Below are 18,069 nucleotides of genomic sequence, written 5' to 3'. Positions count from 1 at the left end.
GGGAGGAGTCCACCAACACAAAGCCAGCTGTTCTGCGCACTTCAAACACACACGCAGGCTTTCATCGGCCCCTCAAAAAACTTCAAACCACCACCAGGGTCTGGATCTGAAATAAATAAAGGATCCAATCCACCTAACGATGTTCACATATAGGCTGCATTTTGCACAACATCTGCTAATTCTATCATCTTGGTAATGTTTCATAGTAATATAGATTCTTAGATTTTTTGGATCATGCATAAACCTGCCATTAAACAGTGAAAGCTTCAGAAATAGTGCAGTTGCAGACAAAATGGAGCACCACACCGTTATAATCCAGCTGCTCAGCCTTCAGCCGCTAGATGGCGACCCCAACATCTGCTCATTGCTGGGCGTGGGATTTCTTTGGGAATGAGCCCCTGATTTATATAAAAGCAGTTTAGAGCTGTGTGTCTCCCTCGGCTCTCCTCTGTCACCGCCGCAGCTGGGTCAGCAGAAAACAGAAATCCGAGACTCACACAGCACGTGAAGAACAGCTTTCTTTGTCCTCCACCCAGAGAAGAAGGTTTGCCTGATGAAACAAAGCAGATGAGACGCTGCAAGCAGTGACCTGAATGTACTGACGGTTAGATTAACAAGCCAAACAACAGCTAAAGTTACATACATAGTTAAATACATAGTGTACAAGCTTTACACAAATAGGACAATATAAATCATACACATAAAAAAAATCAATACTTGAGTATATAACAGGTCTTTATTGAGGCATATGATAGATGTAGATTAGATTTTTAATATTACATATTGTGCATACAGTAAAAAGTGTATCAAAATGTATTATACAAGCCTAATATAGGAAAATCTGTGAAATAATCTATTTTTGCATGCAAATGTTGCGATTGGTCAGTGCGATTTATTACATTTTGGAGCATTTAAAAAAGATTTAACTGTAGATTGTGTTCTGAGGTCTTCATAGAAATCTGTTAGTACTGAGACAATATATTCATAAATTGTTAGATACATCTCTACAATCTATAACACCATTCAGATATTTCGCCATTTCAACCACCTGCATCCACATACACAAGGGAGACAAAATATTAGAAACAATAATACAATCAATCAAGTTTAATCCACATCTCGGATACAATGTCAACACAAACTCTAAAAGCCTCACAAAGATAACATTTATTGCAGGGCTGTTGCATTGAATTGCATTATATTGTATAGGTGTACCTAATAAACTGGTAACTCACATGCAGGCTCACAGTCAGACAAATTATCATTATTAATCACAGAAAGCACAAGAGCCTCCTACAATATTACACATAATCACAATATACATATGAAAAAGATCAGCATTATCATAAAGTTCAGTTTATCACAGGATGAGATCCTCATTATTAAAGTGAATCAAGAGATTAAAGCTGTGTGAGATGTAAAGCTGGCTGTGGATGTTTGAGACTTAAAGCTGGCTGTGGATGTTTGAGACTTAAAGCTGGCTGTGGGGTTTCTTGATGACTTCCTTCCACCTGTGGACAGGTGGGCTGCCGCTGGCCACCAGCCTCCTGAGGAGGTTGCAGGGCTGCAGGTAGGGCACATCAGGGTGAGCCTGGTGGTAGTGCTCCAGCCTCTCCAGGACCTTCGCCAGCCCCACCATGCCGGCGTAGAACATGGGACCTCCACGGTGCCTGGGCCAGCCGTAGCCAAACACATAGATGACATCGATGTCTTCGGGTCCCGCAGCTATTCCATCCTCCAGGATGCGGAAGCCCTCGTTGATCAGGGCATAGAGGCAGCGCTCCAGCACCTCCGGGTGGTCAATGCGCCGTGCCACCAGTCTGTGCCGTGTGCGGTACTCCTCCAAGAAGCTGTGCAGCCAAGGATCAGACATGGCAACCCGACTGCCGGGTTTGTCATACTGGTACCAACCCCGGCCTGTTTTTTGGCCAAACCGCCCCTGCTCACAGAGCAGGTCTCCCAGGGGGCTGTACCTGCGGCCTTGTCGAATTCGAGCTGATTGACCGGATGCCATGCCAGGCTCCACCAGACCGTCTCCCTTCCTGACTCTCCAGCCCACGTCGAGCCCAGAAAGGTCGGACATTCTGAACACACCCATGGCAAAACCAAAGTCCTCCAGCGCTCGATCTACCAACTCAGGTGTAGCTCCCTCCTCCAACAAGAAGAAAGCTTGTTCGATGTATGGCTTCAGCATGCGGTTCCCCACAAACCCCCGGCAGTTACCAACAGCCACACTAACCTTGCCCATTTTCTTTCCCAGTTGCATGGCAGTGGCCACAGCTTGAGGAGAGGACTGTGGCCCATGCACCACCTCCAGCAGCTTCATGACATGGGCTGGGGCAAAGAAGTGCATCCCGACCATCAGCTCTGGGTTGCGGATTTGAGAGGCCAGGTGATCAACATCTAATGCAGAAGTGTTGGTGCACAGGAAAGTACCTGGTTTACAAACGGCAGACAGCTGCTGGAAGACCATCGTCTTCAGGGCCATGTCCTCAAACACAGCCTCAATGACCAGGTCGACGTCTGCTACAGCCTGGATGTTCTGGCTGTAACTGATCCTATCGAGCGCAGGAGCCACCCCACGTCTCTTAGCCCCTCGCTCCAACATGCCGGATATTGCCTGCTTTGCCTCCAACAGCTGCTTCTCCTGGGTCTCCACGGCGACCACAGACAACCCTGTCTTAGCCAGGGCCACTGTTATGCCTCTCCCCATGGTGCCGAGACCTTAGAGGACAAAATCACATGGTGACTACAGAAAAAATACCTCAGAATCACCAGTCATGCAAAAATACCACAGACATTTCTGACCAAGAAAAATTACAGTATATAGAAGGATGTTGTGGACTATACACAATGCTAGACTGTAAATAGTTTTAGCTTGGCAGCATGAAGTTTTTCCAAAGCTTGCAATTTTAATGTACAAGCTGCTGAGCTTCACATATCCAGATTGTCATACATCCAATCCTCCCTGCAGGGAAGAGGGAGTTCATCCATGTACACTCATCTGAACAGTAAATGAGGGCTTAGTTTCCACAGGCAACGTGAATTTGGAGATGCCACACAGATAACTCGGTGAGTCAACGTGCTTGTGCTTATTGAAAGCTCAGACAAACAGAAATTAAAAGCCCAAAGCTCTTACCAATGACAGCTGCTTTATGTACAGGCCTGGGCTTGCTTGTGTCCCAGCGAGCTCCACTGGGCATGCTCCACCTGCTAACGGCTCTCTGAGCAAAGAAACAGTACTGCAGGGCGCGGGCCTGGCCTGAGGTGAAGAGGGTGGCCATCAGCTCTCCCTCCCGCTCCATGCCCTGAGTGTAAGGCAGGGTGGCAGCTGCCTGCACCGCCTGGACACACGCAACTGGTGCTATAGCTCCGTGGGCACTCTGACGCACCTTCTGCATCACCCGCTCAAACAGAGCATCCAAATCAGACGTGCGTGGACACGGATAGGTGCTTATACGACGGGCATCGAGGGACTGGCCTGAAATAGAAAACAAAAGAGACTTGCAGTTCTCTGGCTTTTGCTGCTAGTTAAAAGTTTAAAGTAAATCCATAATTTACTCTGGAATGACATTACTGTACATGTACACCCGCATCATTTTATTTTGTAAACTGAGAAGTGCTTCCTAGTTTCCATTAGTGCCACTTTTTTCCACTTTGTCAGCCAGCACTCTAGTCTGGGTATAATTGGCCACTCAATCACTGGATACCCCAGTAGCTTCTAAGAGCAGAGTGATTTGACAGACCATTTCCAAGATAATTGGAGGGACTCTGCCAGTGCACTGTTACAGTTCACCTTGAATAACACAGATCTGAAAGGAAATGAAAAGCAACAATTTGGTTCTGGGCCCAAATTGGTAAATTTCTAACTCTGGGAGCAAAAGGGGGAGGATTGAATTTTTGTGATTCCCAGGCCTGTGAGCAATGATACAATACCAGAGCAATTTTCCAGGTGAAACTACATCAGAAGATTTAATATTAGAGCCTAAAAACTTTACGACACAAGGTTTCCTGTCTGCGGTGATTTAAGCCTGGGGACTATGAGAGTGAAGTGTATGACTGTTCTGCTACAACTTCGTTAGAAGCATCTTAATTCCAATTCCTCTCTCCTCTGACATGATTACATGAGACAGTAGTCAGAATCCTTCACAGCTCCACTGAATTACACTCAGCCGTGGGTCTGGGCCAGAAACTGGGTCACCATGGCAAAGCTTAAAGGGACAGCAGCCACATCTGATCAGTTATCTCCTCTTGGTCCAACAACTAATAATTTTGTCTAATGCAATTAAGTCTGTATCAATATATCCAAGAAGAATGAATGGTGGAAGTCATTTCGGGTCAGTTAAATGTACATGTCCACACTGAAGTGCCAATGAGATGCTGTGTGGCGGTGCAATGTCACTCCAATGTACTTTAGGAGGGCATTATTGCAGCAGTTAATCTGTAAAATGGTTGAGCTGTGTCAATGGATTTGTTGTGCAGCGAGTGGAAATCCTGGTCGTCCTGACAGATGTAGCAGGCAGATGTTGAAACAACTGGGGTAAAAAAAAGTTAATCTCGTCACCAGCAGAGACTTGAATGTGTGCATGTGTGGGGTTTGTGTGTGCATGAGGCCGCACGTGCATCGGTTTAAGTGCACAAACTGCTTTTTGCCTAAATATATACCTGCGCGCCAGCTTTACTGCCGTGTGGTGTTTTATGATTGCATCTATAGACGTGACAGACTAAATTTATTCTGTGCAGGTTGACTCACCAGACGTGCATCTCAATGTCACAAACATTCACACTCGGGTTGTAAATTTATACACACATTTCCTGTCCCCATTTAACAGCCCTGCTAATCAACTCAAGACTGCAGTATCTGTCAAAATCTCCACAGATTTCAGTCCTATCTCCTCAAATCTCCCATCTTGTATGCTGTTGGCTTCTCTGTCTGACTCACTCTAAGCCTCAGCTTTACTAACAACACTCACTTTCTCACCCACTCAAAGTCATCTTGGCAGTGTTGTGTGGAGGGAAAAAAAAGCATTTGTAAAAAGACTGCCATCATATTTTGATTGTAAAAGGTTGTTTTACATGCAATCCTGGAGACTCACTGTTGACATTTCGCACAGATGTAGTGAGATTGTTTGCTAAAGGCGCAATGTTAGGTACAAACTTAACAAACTTAATGATGAGCTGTCATCGCCAAGTGAACTAGCAACAAACAGTTGAAGATGACATCTCTGAAACAAGTAACTCACCACCTACAGTGTAGCCATGAAAACATCCCTTCATGTTGATATCATGCAAAAGAATCTGTAAGAAACGCTGTACAACCAGGTTTCTGCTAAGAGACAAGGCTGAACTAAATACACATTCCCCTCATGTACTCATGTACTAATAGACTGACATTTTGGGAAATATGCTTATTCACTTTGTTGCCAAGAGTTAGATGAGAAGTTTGATACCACTCTCATATCTGTATGTTAAATATGAAGCTAAAGCCAGAGGGTGGTTAACTTAGCTTAGCATAACGACTGGCAGCAGGCCTGGCTCTGTGTGCCTTCCCAAGAAATAGTCCAGCAAATAAGATCCCAGCATAAACCATTACCATTTGATGTTTTTACACTTTGGTTTTTACACATATTAAACAAACAAGACATAATGTGTTAATTAGTGGGCTTTAGAAGTGCTGGTAGGTGGATTGTTTTAGCTGTTTCCCGCTGCTTTCAGTCTTTATGCTAAGCTAAGCTAAACTAAGGTAATCAATTGCTGGTGGTAGTGTAATTCTTAGTGTGAGGGTGGTATCAATGTTCTCATGTAACTCTCAAAAAGAAAGCAAATAAGTGTATTTACCAAAAAAGTATTCCTTTAAAATCAATATAAAATCTATATGAACATGGCTGCTCATACTCAAGTAGCCAGCAGTGGAAAATTTTAAGCATTCAATCTTAAATGTTGATTTATTTTTCAGATGAGCCTACGAGTGTTCTCTGTCAGTATTATCACAACGTATCTGAATGGGTTACCCTTCACACAGACTGAGAAATCATTCCTCGTAAACTGCAGGGACGTGGCACACTTCAGAAATCCATTCAGTGGGTAAATGAGTCTGATTCACTTGCACGGGGAAATCCTCACCCTCCTAAATTACCGGCGAGGGCCCATTATTAATATTCTAGGAAACTTTGTCCCTTTTCGACCTTCTGAATAATACAGCAAAAGCAGTGAAGACATCAGAGCACATCTGACAGAACCATGAAACATTTATGGCTTCTGTGGTGGAGGATCTGCCTGCCGTGTTTTCTGCTGCCTTTGACTTCCACAACCTACATGTCGACACTTCTTGATGTCACACTCGCCCAGAATAACAGCTCTAAACTACTGAATTTCTCTTCCTTCCACCGAGTTAACTTTTACACCTGTGAAGAGTGAGTGAATTTTATACCAGTTTGCTATCTGTTTTTTTTGTGTCTAACCTTCAACACTAAGGGCAAACTTCACAGCCGCGTCCACAGTGCTGTGATCAGTAACCTGATCCACTATTCCAAGTTGCAGCGCCTCTGCAGCAGTCACATGGCGGCCTGTGGGAGACATGAACAATTCAAATGATTAGATGAGGAATAAAAAGCAGTCCAGATATACCAGACACATACAGTATAACTGCAAAATCCCCTGATGGATTCTGACATTTATCAAATAATGGCAACATGCCACACATACTTAAGAATTATAGTTTGCCTTTATTTATTTGTCAAAAATGTCAGATAATCTGAAGAGAGCAGTGACTCACAGAAAAGGCTTCTCTGGCAGTGAGCATGATAAAACTATCACATGCTGACCCCTGCTGGTCATCAGAATAAACTACGAGTCTCTGGGTAACAGCCCCTGTACTCTTATGTACAGAGTTTATGCACAATCAACAGCTCTGCCAAAGCAATCTTAATAATTGATTTTCATAACTATAATATGCAGGGACATCTGCATGTTGTGTTCATTCATCACAACTTAAGCACAAACAGAAACCTGTATGGAAAACAGACCGAGATGTATGGTGACTCCTGTATATTTAATGATACATCCCTGTATCTGGTTTGGTGCTTTAAATACTGTGTCTAAACTTCTATTATCAACTGTGTTACAGTCGGGCAAGGTTAACCTGTCTTTGCTACCTGTGGTGATGAGTTCCAAGGCAGCTGGGACACCGATGAGCCTTGGCAGACGTTGGGTTCCCCCTGCAGCTGGCAGCAGACCCAGATTCACCTCTGGAAGCCCCAGTCTGGCCTGAGAGGACACAAAGGCATAAAGTTTGATGAATGGAGGGTGCTAAACAGTGTGGGTTTGCGTGACATTCACAGAGACAAAATTAAACCATTTCAAAAATGTGACATATATAAGATATAATAAGCCAACACTGTCAGTTAGACAGCGTCGCAGAGAGAGGCAGAGATCTGATGCATGTACTAACTTTAGAGTGGGCAATTCGATAATGACAGGCAAGTGCCAACTCAAGGCCTCCGCCTAAAGCGCTTCCCTCTATGGCGGCCACCACCGGCTTGTTTGAAGACTCGATGGAGTGGATCATTGGTATCAGTGGAGGCCCGGACATGTTTGTCCCAAACTCCTTGATGTCCGCCCCTGTTGTAAAAAATGAAATTGATAATTTCATCTGGGGGTCCAAACAGACGGACAGAAACGACATACTGTAATATGAGGTGCATCTGGCTTCAACACACACCAGGAGGCTCGTGTAAATATCGTTCAATAGTTTGTTTATTAAGTTTATTAAATAGCACGCAGTTGCACTTGTTATTTAATTAACATGAACTATTGAAGAATGTTTATACAAGCCTCCTGGTGTGCGATGATTTGTCATAAGATGATTCCTGCTCTCTTCAGCACTCATGACGGTATTGTTGTCAATGCTGTGCAAGCAGCATTTCTAAGTCTTTTTTAATAATCTGGTTCCAATTTATATAAAACAAGGGTAGTAATATCCTCTCTTGTTTCTTCCATCTGGTTGCTTCCTGGCTGAAGTGTATCCCACAAATCACCACAACACCACACAAATTATAACATTAAAATCGATCAAATCTGCTTTGCTTTCACAATGCGTTGCTTTGGACCAGTTGTAGTCAAAAGAAAAGCCCTCGAGCATTGTTATTAGTTTAATTAGGCAAACTTTGTTATATAATAATAATATAATTGAAAGTAGTGCAGTAAAAACAAAAAAAAAAAACTATTTTAACATATTTTTGGCATCAACAAAAATAATATGCTTTAATGCGTTGTTCTCATGCTGAGCAGCAGAGGGACTCGCTCATTGTACATTATGAAAATCACAGTGTGTGATGTGGGATCAAATGCACCCATCGTTTGCAATCACAACGTCATTGAGTTGTACATTTTCTAAGATTTCCAAAAATCTTACATGTGTCAGATCTCTAAAGGGCACAGTGATGATGATTTGGGTTTGTGGCACCATTGTGAAGTACAGGAAATAGAAAAGAATTAAAAACACGTCCATACCTGCGCAGAATACTCCATTCTGTCCACAGATGACCACAGACTTCACCTTTGTGTCCTTGAGTGCTCTCTCCACCATGTCAACAATGCCCTGCCTCACCGCTGCACTGTATAAAAAACATGATACTAGATTTACAAATACTGCCGAAGGTTACCCTTTTCTTAAAATTGCTATTAGCTAGGCTTAAGTGCAGACCTTTCTGCTACAGCCGTTCTTCCCAAATTTAAAAATATTTAGATACGAGTTGTAGATATTTTATTTTTTGTGTGATTTGTATAATTTCTTTTTCACTTTCTGAACATGGTGACATCAAAATTAATAATTACAATACAATCTGGTTACTTTCAGTATTTCCACCATCAAATGTTACGACTCATGATCAAATTTGATGAATTAGTGTTAAATAAAACGCCATGAAAAAGTGCGCTGTGGAATCTGTTAAATTCAGCAGATGTGCATTATTTAGAATATGACATACATTATACATGAAATATGTTTCTGTAAAATGGGGCAGTGGTGGCCTAAATATTGAAGCAGGGAGGATAAATCTGACGTCCCTCATTACCACAACTGAAGTGCCGTTGAGTAAAGCTTCGAATCCCTAACTGCTGCAGTAGAGCAACACATTGACCAGCAGATCAGGATTTGTTTGTATGTACTTTATCATTCTACTACTAGTGAGAGTCCTGCATTCACTTAAGGAAAAGCACAGATGTATTATCAGGGAAATGCACTTAAAGTATCAAGAGTTAAAGTACTCATTATACAGCAGGATGGCCCCTGTCAGTGTCATATTATTATTATTATTATTATTATTATTGTTATTATTACTACTGCTTCATTCAAGGTTATCGCAGTTTTAAATGTAAAATCTGCAAAGTGACTGCTGTCAGATTAGCGTAGTGGAGTAAATGTACAATATTTCTCTCTGAAATGTAGTGGAGTAGAAGTATAAAGAAGTGTAACATGGAAATACTCTAGTAAAGTACAAGAACCTCAAAATTATACTAATGGACTGTACAGTACTATTGATTTAGGTAACAAGCCACTCCTCTAACGCCGCCCTCTGGTTGTTCATTTTATCTTGTTCTGACAAATCAAGTTATCTTGTCTACACCTTTTACATAACAACCTACTTCATCTGCACACTATTTATATTTTTGTTGACAATTTACAGAAACAGTTTGACTTGTATAGCTTTTCTATATAAGGCTGTTTCTGACAAAGTTTTGGACAAATATTGCACCTCTAATGCTTCTATGAAAATGCCCCAACACATACATTCGCAGTAAATTGTCTTCCCACACGATATATATATATATATATATATATATAACGTGTGTGAACATCATGAATCTTGTATTGAAGACGCTCTGCAGTCTTGTTTTGTCTTCAGCTCACCTGAGTGCGTTGACAGGCGGATTTTGGAGAGTTATCAAGGCAATAGACCCCGAAACACGAGTATACTGCGCCATCGCGATTGTCGATCAAACGCTACAAGCTATCGCACTTCTTTTTGGTATGCAGACTGAACTTTGTAACTTCACGCCTTACATAAGACTTGGAAAGACTCAGCTTTGTTTCCAGTTTTGACCAGCAGCCACTCGCGGCATTGCAGCGAAAACTCCCCCCTGCGGCCCAAACAGCATTTCCCCGTAGACCACAATTATGGGAGAGACGTCTGTAAAATGATGAATGGAGGTTTTGTATTTGTAAAACTTTCAAGTCTGTGGACTGGAGAAACATTACTGCGCACATTCAGTGGGCCGCATATCCCGGAAGTGAACACGCTGGCGTGTGCGCTCAGACGAGAAATTCGTATTGGACAGACTAGGCGCCATCTTTGGGTCTGGCATCCAGTTCTTATAACACATCCAATCTTCACTCCCACTGACAGGACTACATCACCTTTATCCCACATTTTACTCCACGAAGACAAACGTTCTTCTTCGTCGTCTCGGTTTCTGCTTTCTTCTGGCATCCATTTGGACCATTACGGCCCCCATCTGTCCTGGAGCCTATCTGAACACTAAATTCTGTCTATTTATTTTCCCCTTTTTCTATTAATATGCCATTCAGTTGGCTATCTTGATGTAGCATGTAACTATCAAACAATAATTTCACATCTTTCTATTCAAATATAACAATAACCTCAAGTCTGTTGATATGGGGATGTGACTGTGACCTGCATCAAGAACAGTACTTGGAGGATTAGATTAGGTTTAAGGCCTGGGCTCACCTGTGTGGGCCCTACAAGCAGAGACAGGAGAGAGGTTGGATGTATCTGAGAAGTAGAGCCAGAGATGGAGATAGTCACCTAACCAGAAAAAGTGCAACAGGCCTGCTGGGAAAGGGAGAGAACTGCAAAATCAGGTTTTGAGACTTGGGAGTATATGAAAAGCAGTTTTGTCCAATTGTGGTATGGCCTATAATCCCTGCGTGGTTACTAGAAACTCTGTTGGTAAATTTGGAATTACTTCAAATAGGTAAATGAGGACTTGAGGACTTGAGGACTGAACAGCTGACAAACCGGACACTGTAGGAGTTAACTACCACCAGAAGAGGGCAGTAATGTGCCACTAAGGATGCAGCTGCCGTTTAACCTCGAAGAAGAAGAAGAAGAAGAAGAAGAAGAAGAAGAAGAAGCAGCGGTTGGCCATTGTCTCTCTCACTGACAACAGGGAGCTGAAGCCGTGTTCTGGCTAACAAAGTGAGGAATATGCGCTCACTTGTCGGACTAATCGCTGTTGTTGTTGCGGCCAGCTTGTACCTGTATTCACTGTCCCTGTACCTTCCTGCGGGACCGCGACGACATCCTCAACCAGCCGCCGACAGACAACATGTGGAGACAGCGGAGTCCGAGCAGCCCGCTGACACCTCCGAGGAACCCGGCAGGTGACTGACGATAGTAGCCTCATTATCTTAAGTGTATATATATATATATACATATATATATATATATATATATATATATCTCTACACTGTTTACAATTGTATGCTACTGTAACTTTACTATCGGTAGCTAATTTTGGCATGCTCCCCCTCACCTACTCACACACACCTCAACCAGGAATACAGTTTTTTGAATAGTGATAAAATAACTGAGCAATAACTCAGGATGCCATGATGTAGCGTTAAACAATCCCATGAATTAACGGATTAATCTTTAATCTACTCTAAATGATAAACCTACTGCAGAAGTGACTGTTGCCCCATGACAAGTTGAGGCCAAAGTGTAAACTTCAGTCAATCAGCAGCATTTACCAGATTATTCAGCTGCTGATAAATAAGCAAATATTAGCATTTATGAACTTGTTCCCATCAAATGTTGGTGATAAGATGGGACTGGGAAATCGTTGTGCAGCAGTTGCAGTACAAAGTAGGAAAGAATGCAAATATAAAATATCAATAAACAGATATCCATAATATAAACAAGTTAATACAATATAAACAATCATAAGTTCCTCATATGTCAAGGTGCTTCTTGTTGAGTTGCATATTCAGTAGATATGTATGAGAAGTGGCATACAGCTATGTAAGCACAATATCAAATCTCAAGTATTAGGTATATAGTGTATATGGTTAATTCAAAATGTTCAATGATTAGGTCCATGATATTGCATATTGTGTCCCCTTTAATTAGAGAGATGTAATGATTGTAATCCACAGAGAGAGTAATCAAGAGAGAAAGAGAGATTTTTGCTCGTGATAAATGAAGCAAATCAACAAAAAGTCAACAAAACTGTAATTAATCTTTATTTGTGTGTGCATGAATTTACCAATTCTTTCACTGGTCTGAAATAGATAAGCAAAATTTGATAAAAAGAATGAGATAAGGATGCAACTAACAATTTCATGATTGCTTAATACTTCATTATTTTGTCAATTAAATGTATAAGTAATTATTAAGTCTATAAAATATCAAGACCCCAAGGATATCTTTTGTCCATATTTCCCAACTAACTATTCATGAAAGAAGAGTGGGTGATTATTATTATGACTAACTTGAGCATGGGATTTTCTCGCAGGTTGAAGTTCCCTTCAGACTTGGACGAGCTGAGGGAGCTGGCGGAGCTCCTGCAGTTTTACAAGACAGAGCACACTGAATATGTTCTGCTACTCTTCTGTAGTGCATATCTCTACAAGCAGTCCTTTGCCATTCCTGGATCCTCGTTCCTGGTAAGGTAAAAAATAGTTTTCAAATGTTCTCTGTGCTGATGCTGGATAACAAGACAAAAGTGGACGTTGATGTCTCTTATGTTGAATGTGTTACAACACGATTAAAGCAATTTATTTGATGTTTATGGGTAAGAATTAGTCACAGCATTGTGGATAAAAATATTCAGCTAGCTCAAACAACAAAGGGATGTCAGACTTGCCTTTGTGTTCCAGCCACGCTGGACTTTTGTGACAGTTTTTCTTTCCCACATTAGTTTAGTCTGCACAGCTGACAGAGAAAAGGCGTCAACCACACACCACATGCTGATTAAAGTGACTGTCACCCAACGTCTCACACTTCAAACCACTGTTGGAGTACTTCTCTGACATACAGTAGATCTGTGCCACAGAGCTGATCATTACACACATATTGATGATGTCTAATAACACAGGCCTTCTCTGCTTGTCATTGTGCAGAACATTTTAGCAGGAGCTATATTTGGACCCTATCAAGGACTGCTGCTTGCCTGTGTGCTCACCACTGTTGGCTCCACCATGTGCTACCTCCTGTCCCAGGCCTTTGGAAAACACTACATTGTTAACCTCTTCCCTGATAAAGTCTCCATGCTGCAGAGGAAGGTAAATCTGTGACGCCATGTAAACAATTCATTCAAGGCAACACATTTTGAAACTGTTGGTATAAAATTAGATTTGACAACATACAAACATGTAAAGCAATGATGCTCAAAGTTTAAGTCTCAACTAGTAACTGTTCTTCCAGGTGTGTAGATCTTCTACATAGAGAGAAAAAGACGCACATCTTGCATATGAATATGCTGTGTGGCCATACTAGACCATACTCAACATACTGGAATCACACATAAACCCGCAACACTGCAAAATATATCTCATTACAACAGAAAATATAGACGATACATCCAAACAAAATCTGTTTATGGATTCTTCCCCCTAAAAAACTCCATTCTTGTGGTCCTAATGAAAAGCTGTCTTTTTGTGAAATCTCTTAGGATACGTGGTGTAAACCTCGAGGAGGCGTTATGTACTACTATCTCATAATTTGATTGGAAATATGACACCTATGTGAACAGGAGGTGATGCTACGTAGTGATGATGAATCAGAGTCCGTACTGTACGCCTCTGTTGAGAATTTAAAGTTATATGTTCCTGACCCGATAGCTCTACTTACACATGTAATTGTTGTGTTTAAGTAAATATGCAAAGTTATACCACGGATGATTACAGATTTTGCTTTGCAGTGTTCTGATTCTACCATAACAAGGTCAATTTAAGACTCTTGTTACGTTCCTGTTGATAATCTACACAGCACATTACTGTGGTTACTGTCATTTAACACTGGATTTTTTTTCAATGTGACACAACATTGACGCCCAAAAGAGAAATTACAAAGAAAAGAAACATGCATCTACTGACCCTTCATAGATTGTAACATCTCATCTTTATCTCCCAGGTCGAGGAGAACCAGGACTGTTTGTTCTTCTTCCTGCTCTTCCTGAGGTTCTTTCCCATGACCCCCAACTGGTTCCTGAACATGTCTGCCCCGATTGTCAACATCCCCATCACCTTCTTCTTCTGCTCAGTCTTCATCGGTGAGCACACATGGATCACCTGACGGCTTGTTAGAGCTGTCCGTAAATTAAGAGTCGACACACGCTCCACCTTCATCATACTGTACATCAGGCACTCAGGAGGCCCGCGCTCTAAATCAAAACAACACAGGCCATTTTCCTTTCTTGGTTTCCCCCAGATAAATGTAAACACTAAAAAAGAAAAAGGACTTCACATTCACCTAATTCAATAAAGAAAATGGCCACTTTAATGGTTGGTCATATTTGGTTGTATGCCAATTAGTGTCAGACCTGTTTTGTTATCAAACATTCAACCTAAAGCGCCGCCTCTTTGGAGAAGTGTTTGTTATTATGTACCCTCAGGTTTAAAGTATTCATTGTTTTGTGCTTTTTGAATGCATCATGTCAAACGAGAATACCAGATAAAGCTGCAAATGAAGCTTCTCATAATGCCGTTTTGTTTTGTTATAATACAGTTTTGTTCTTGGTCTGCTTTCGTAGGCCTCCTGCCGTACAACTTCATCTGTGTCCAGACGGGCGTCATGCTGTCTGAGGTGTCGTCGCTGGATGACTTGTTCTCCTGGGAGCGGCTGCTGCAGCTGCTGGCCATCGCCTGCGTGGCTCTGCTGCCTGGCGCCCTCATCCGCCGCTTCAGTCAGAGGCGTCTCAAGCTGGACGTCCAGTCGCAGAACGGGCTCATCACAGATAAGAAGGTCCAGTGATTTGTTCTGGGAATGAGTCTGTTCCCTGGCGCTTTGATGGCCTCTGCCCTCAAGAGTGAATGTATTTCAAGTGGTGACTCGTCCAGAAAAACTTTGTGCACACACAACCACGTGTAAAGGTTTCTTTTATCTGGGAGTGCTTTACTTTCCCGGAGCCACCTGGAGATGAAAATAAGACTGGCACAGTGGGATTTGAAGCCAATTATTTTGTGTTATCAAAATGTTGGTGTTTCTATGCCATAACGTCTGTGGGCCCAGCATGCACAGTGTGTGTATATAGATGTATGAATGTACAGTATTCATATGGAAAGAGGGAAGGATTTTAAGGAAACTTTGCTATTGTACTCTTGTTGTTAGAATAAGAGTACTGCTTCAGTTTTAACAGGTAGTGTTTCAAGTGCCTGTCATGTTTCAAACTTCTACCTCCAACATGGACATGTGGATAAGTTAATGTAAATGTAACGGCCCTGGATGGTTCAGACTATATTTGTAACTGAAATACTGACCATGTTTGCAGCATATATTATACAATTTGGAAACTGTATTTTTCTTATTTGACAATCGCATTTTGCAATTTTAGTATAAATTGTAATAGAGGTACGTAGGACAATTTGCACTATTTTTCAACCCAGTTTGAACTCAACGTTTTTAAAATTGTGTAATTTAGAGACCAGAATGCCATGTTGAGTGAGTGAGTTACTTTGAGTAATCAGTTGAATTACAGCCCCATTTTACTGTCATGATGTCTGGTCAGCTGGACTCTTATCTGAAAGTGAATGTGCAGTTAATTCAGGCAGTGTGAGGCCTCTGTTAAATCAAGCCTTAATATTGCTTTAAATCCTTCTCTTTGCTGCCTCTTTTCACAGTCCATGTATCTTTTTGTACAGTACTGGTCCAACAGCGTCTACGCTGCACAAAGTGTTGTTTTAAATCTCTTTCTTCGTGTGGGTTAAGATGTAAAATGTTATGTCAGATTTCTGTTTCCTCAAAGATGTAAATTATTTTAAGTGTAATGTAGTTCACAGTTTGGCTGGAACATTTGTCAGATCATAAGTGATGTGGCACCTTTTATTTCAAACTTTGAAATAATAAAACAACAGTAAACGTGAAAACGGTTTGTTTTTCAAATATTCTTTATTGCTCAGATCCAGGTTGCTCAGCAATACAGTTCACTCACAACTCAAAACAACAGCATGGCTGTTACCAGAAAGGCATGGATCCACAAGATGTGTTAAAAATGGATCATTTGTCTGTCCAGCGCACAGTCACCGATTACCTTGAGGTGTTTGGGACCTTTTGGCCCGTGGGAAATGTAGTACTTGAGGGTTGTGACCTACTGAGGAAACAAAAGGAATCTCCCAAATGGTGAAATGCAGTTAAGAAATGGATCCATGTAAAACCACTACTGAAAGTCTAGTGCTATATGAAGTGTATTAAATACTGGATCGCCTACAACAGTCTCATGCAATGCTTTGTGTTTTCTCATTTAACAACTAGACAGGACAAAAAAAACACTGCTGTGGTTCTGCATACATTCGACCAGACTTCACTAAATCCATGGTTGTTGAATGCAGAACAAGTTTTATAACCGGACCTGGATACACCCTCCTTCCTTCTTTGTATGTCACAGATTCATTTTATTTTGCCATTCTGATTCCCAAATCTGTTCAAAATCCTAGCTAGGACATTTTTTTTCAACCACAATTTAACAGCTAGTATTATTGGTAGTGATCTAACAGGAATGAATATTATAAGCAAAGAATCCCAGCTACTGCTCCAGACTACATTATTAAATCAGTGTAAATGACGAGAAAACTAGATCAACAGAAAACAAAACGAAAAAAAAAAAAGCCTAAACTATCCAACCACCATGTGATATGACTAACAACACAATACACCCTCAGTGATGTGTGTGATTGTGGTTTTTCTGGTACTGAATATTAATGTCTAGCAACACCCCACAAAATCTAGAAACACCAATCCTTGGAAGTAAAAAACAAAAAAAAAGTTTAAAAAAGTTTCGCCTCAGACAGCAGTTGGCTTACAGATGTGCTGACAACGCCACAGTGAAACCGAACCAGCTGAGATAGAGGGAAACCTGCACTTCCTGTATAAAGAGCCAAACAAAAGGGAGACAGAGGTCTGAGGAGTCCTCTGCAACGCAAGAACCTCAACTTCAAAACTGCTCTAAAAAGGCTACTGCTGACAGTCAAACAAAACCATGAGTGACAAACTACAATTTCCAGTGCTACTGTGAAAAGCGTTTTTTTTTCCTCTCCGCGACATGGCCCTTCTACAGTGAAGCAGACCACCACAGGAGTCATGCGTTCGAGTAGAAGCACCGTACTGCATCCGTGTGGGTAAGGTCAGGGTATTTGAATCAGGTCTGGTGAGCTATCATCTTCAGTATGAGGTACTGTACCGGCTGTGGGGAGGCTTGCTGAGAACAGCCTCAGGCATTGTGTGAGTTTGATAGACCTTTTTATTTTTATTTTAGCACTGCTAGTCTGTGTTCACTGGGACAAAAATGATCCGCCTCATCTGATGACAAAAGTCTGCCCTCCAAAAAAAAAAAAACCCTAACCCTAAAAATCAGCTCTCAACAGTTAAAAGAAGTCCAAAGACAAAACACTAAACTTTTACTATATCATTTGTTTATTTAATTCCTTTGCCCTACATCGGTTTTTAGTAACTAAAGTCAGCCTTGGATTCTGAGAGGTAATTCTGAAATGTACAGCACAACAAAAAGAAAAAAAAATTCAAATTAAATCGGTAGATTGATGGGAAAAGCCGTTTAGAGGTCAGTGTTGAGGGAAGCTGTGACTCTCCAAACTTCTCCCGCCATCTCTCACAACGCAGGTGCAGACTGGTAAGTGTTATAGAGAGACAGAAAATGATGCATTTATGTGTGACTCTATTGTACATGTTTACAGATATACAGTTATCTTGTCGTACACAGTGACATTTCAACGACTAGACTAGAGTTGTTCTACATTCTACACAGAAGACTAAGGTTTTACACCATGTTCAAGAGTCCTGTCAGTGTATTTTTGCAGCTTCGTGTTTTCTTCAA

The 18,069-nt window shown here is 41.5% G+C and overlaps 2 protein-coding genes across 2 annotated transcripts; one reads left to right on the top strand and one right to left on the bottom strand.

Annotated features, from left to right (window-relative positions):
- Nucleotides 1-762: 762 nt before the first annotated feature.
- Nucleotides 763-10,193, bottom strand: ehhadh (enoyl-CoA, hydratase/3-hydroxyacyl CoA dehydrogenase). The gene is made up of 7 exons (XM_070914793.1): nt 9,911-10,193; nt 8,512-8,615; nt 7,451-7,620; nt 7,155-7,266; nt 6,462-6,566; nt 3,140-3,481; nt 763-2,724 (listed from the first exon to the last, which is right to left on the bottom strand). The coding sequence occupies exons 1-7, from the start codon at nt 9,982-9,984 to the stop codon at nt 1,472-1,474; spliced, it is 2,160 nt and encodes a 719-aa protein (XP_070770894.1). The 5' UTR covers nt 9,985-10,193; the 3' UTR covers nt 763-1,471.
- A 1,035-nt stretch (nt 10,194-11,228) lies between these two features.
- Nucleotides 11,229-15,064, top strand: tmem41aa (transmembrane protein 41aa). Its single transcript, XM_070915207.1, has 5 exons — nt 11,229-11,404; nt 12,538-12,688; nt 13,145-13,306; nt 14,157-14,295; nt 14,776-15,064. The coding sequence occupies exons 1-5, from the start codon at nt 11,229-11,231 to the stop codon at nt 14,994-14,996; spliced, it is 849 nt and encodes a 282-aa protein (XP_070771308.1). The 3' UTR covers nt 14,997-15,064.
- Nucleotides 15,065-18,069: the final 3,005 nt, after the last annotated feature.

This window comes from Enoplosus armatus, chromosome 11, assembly GCF_043641665.1.
Source record: "Enoplosus armatus isolate fEnoArm2 chromosome 11, fEnoArm2.hap1, whole genome shotgun sequence".
In the NCBI taxonomy this organism is placed as follows: Eukaryota; Metazoa; Chordata; class Actinopteri; order Centrarchiformes; family Enoplosidae; genus Enoplosus; species Enoplosus armatus.
The sequence above is the reverse complement of the archived record's forward strand: the minus strand, read 5'-3'. Positions and strand labels throughout refer to the sequence as shown.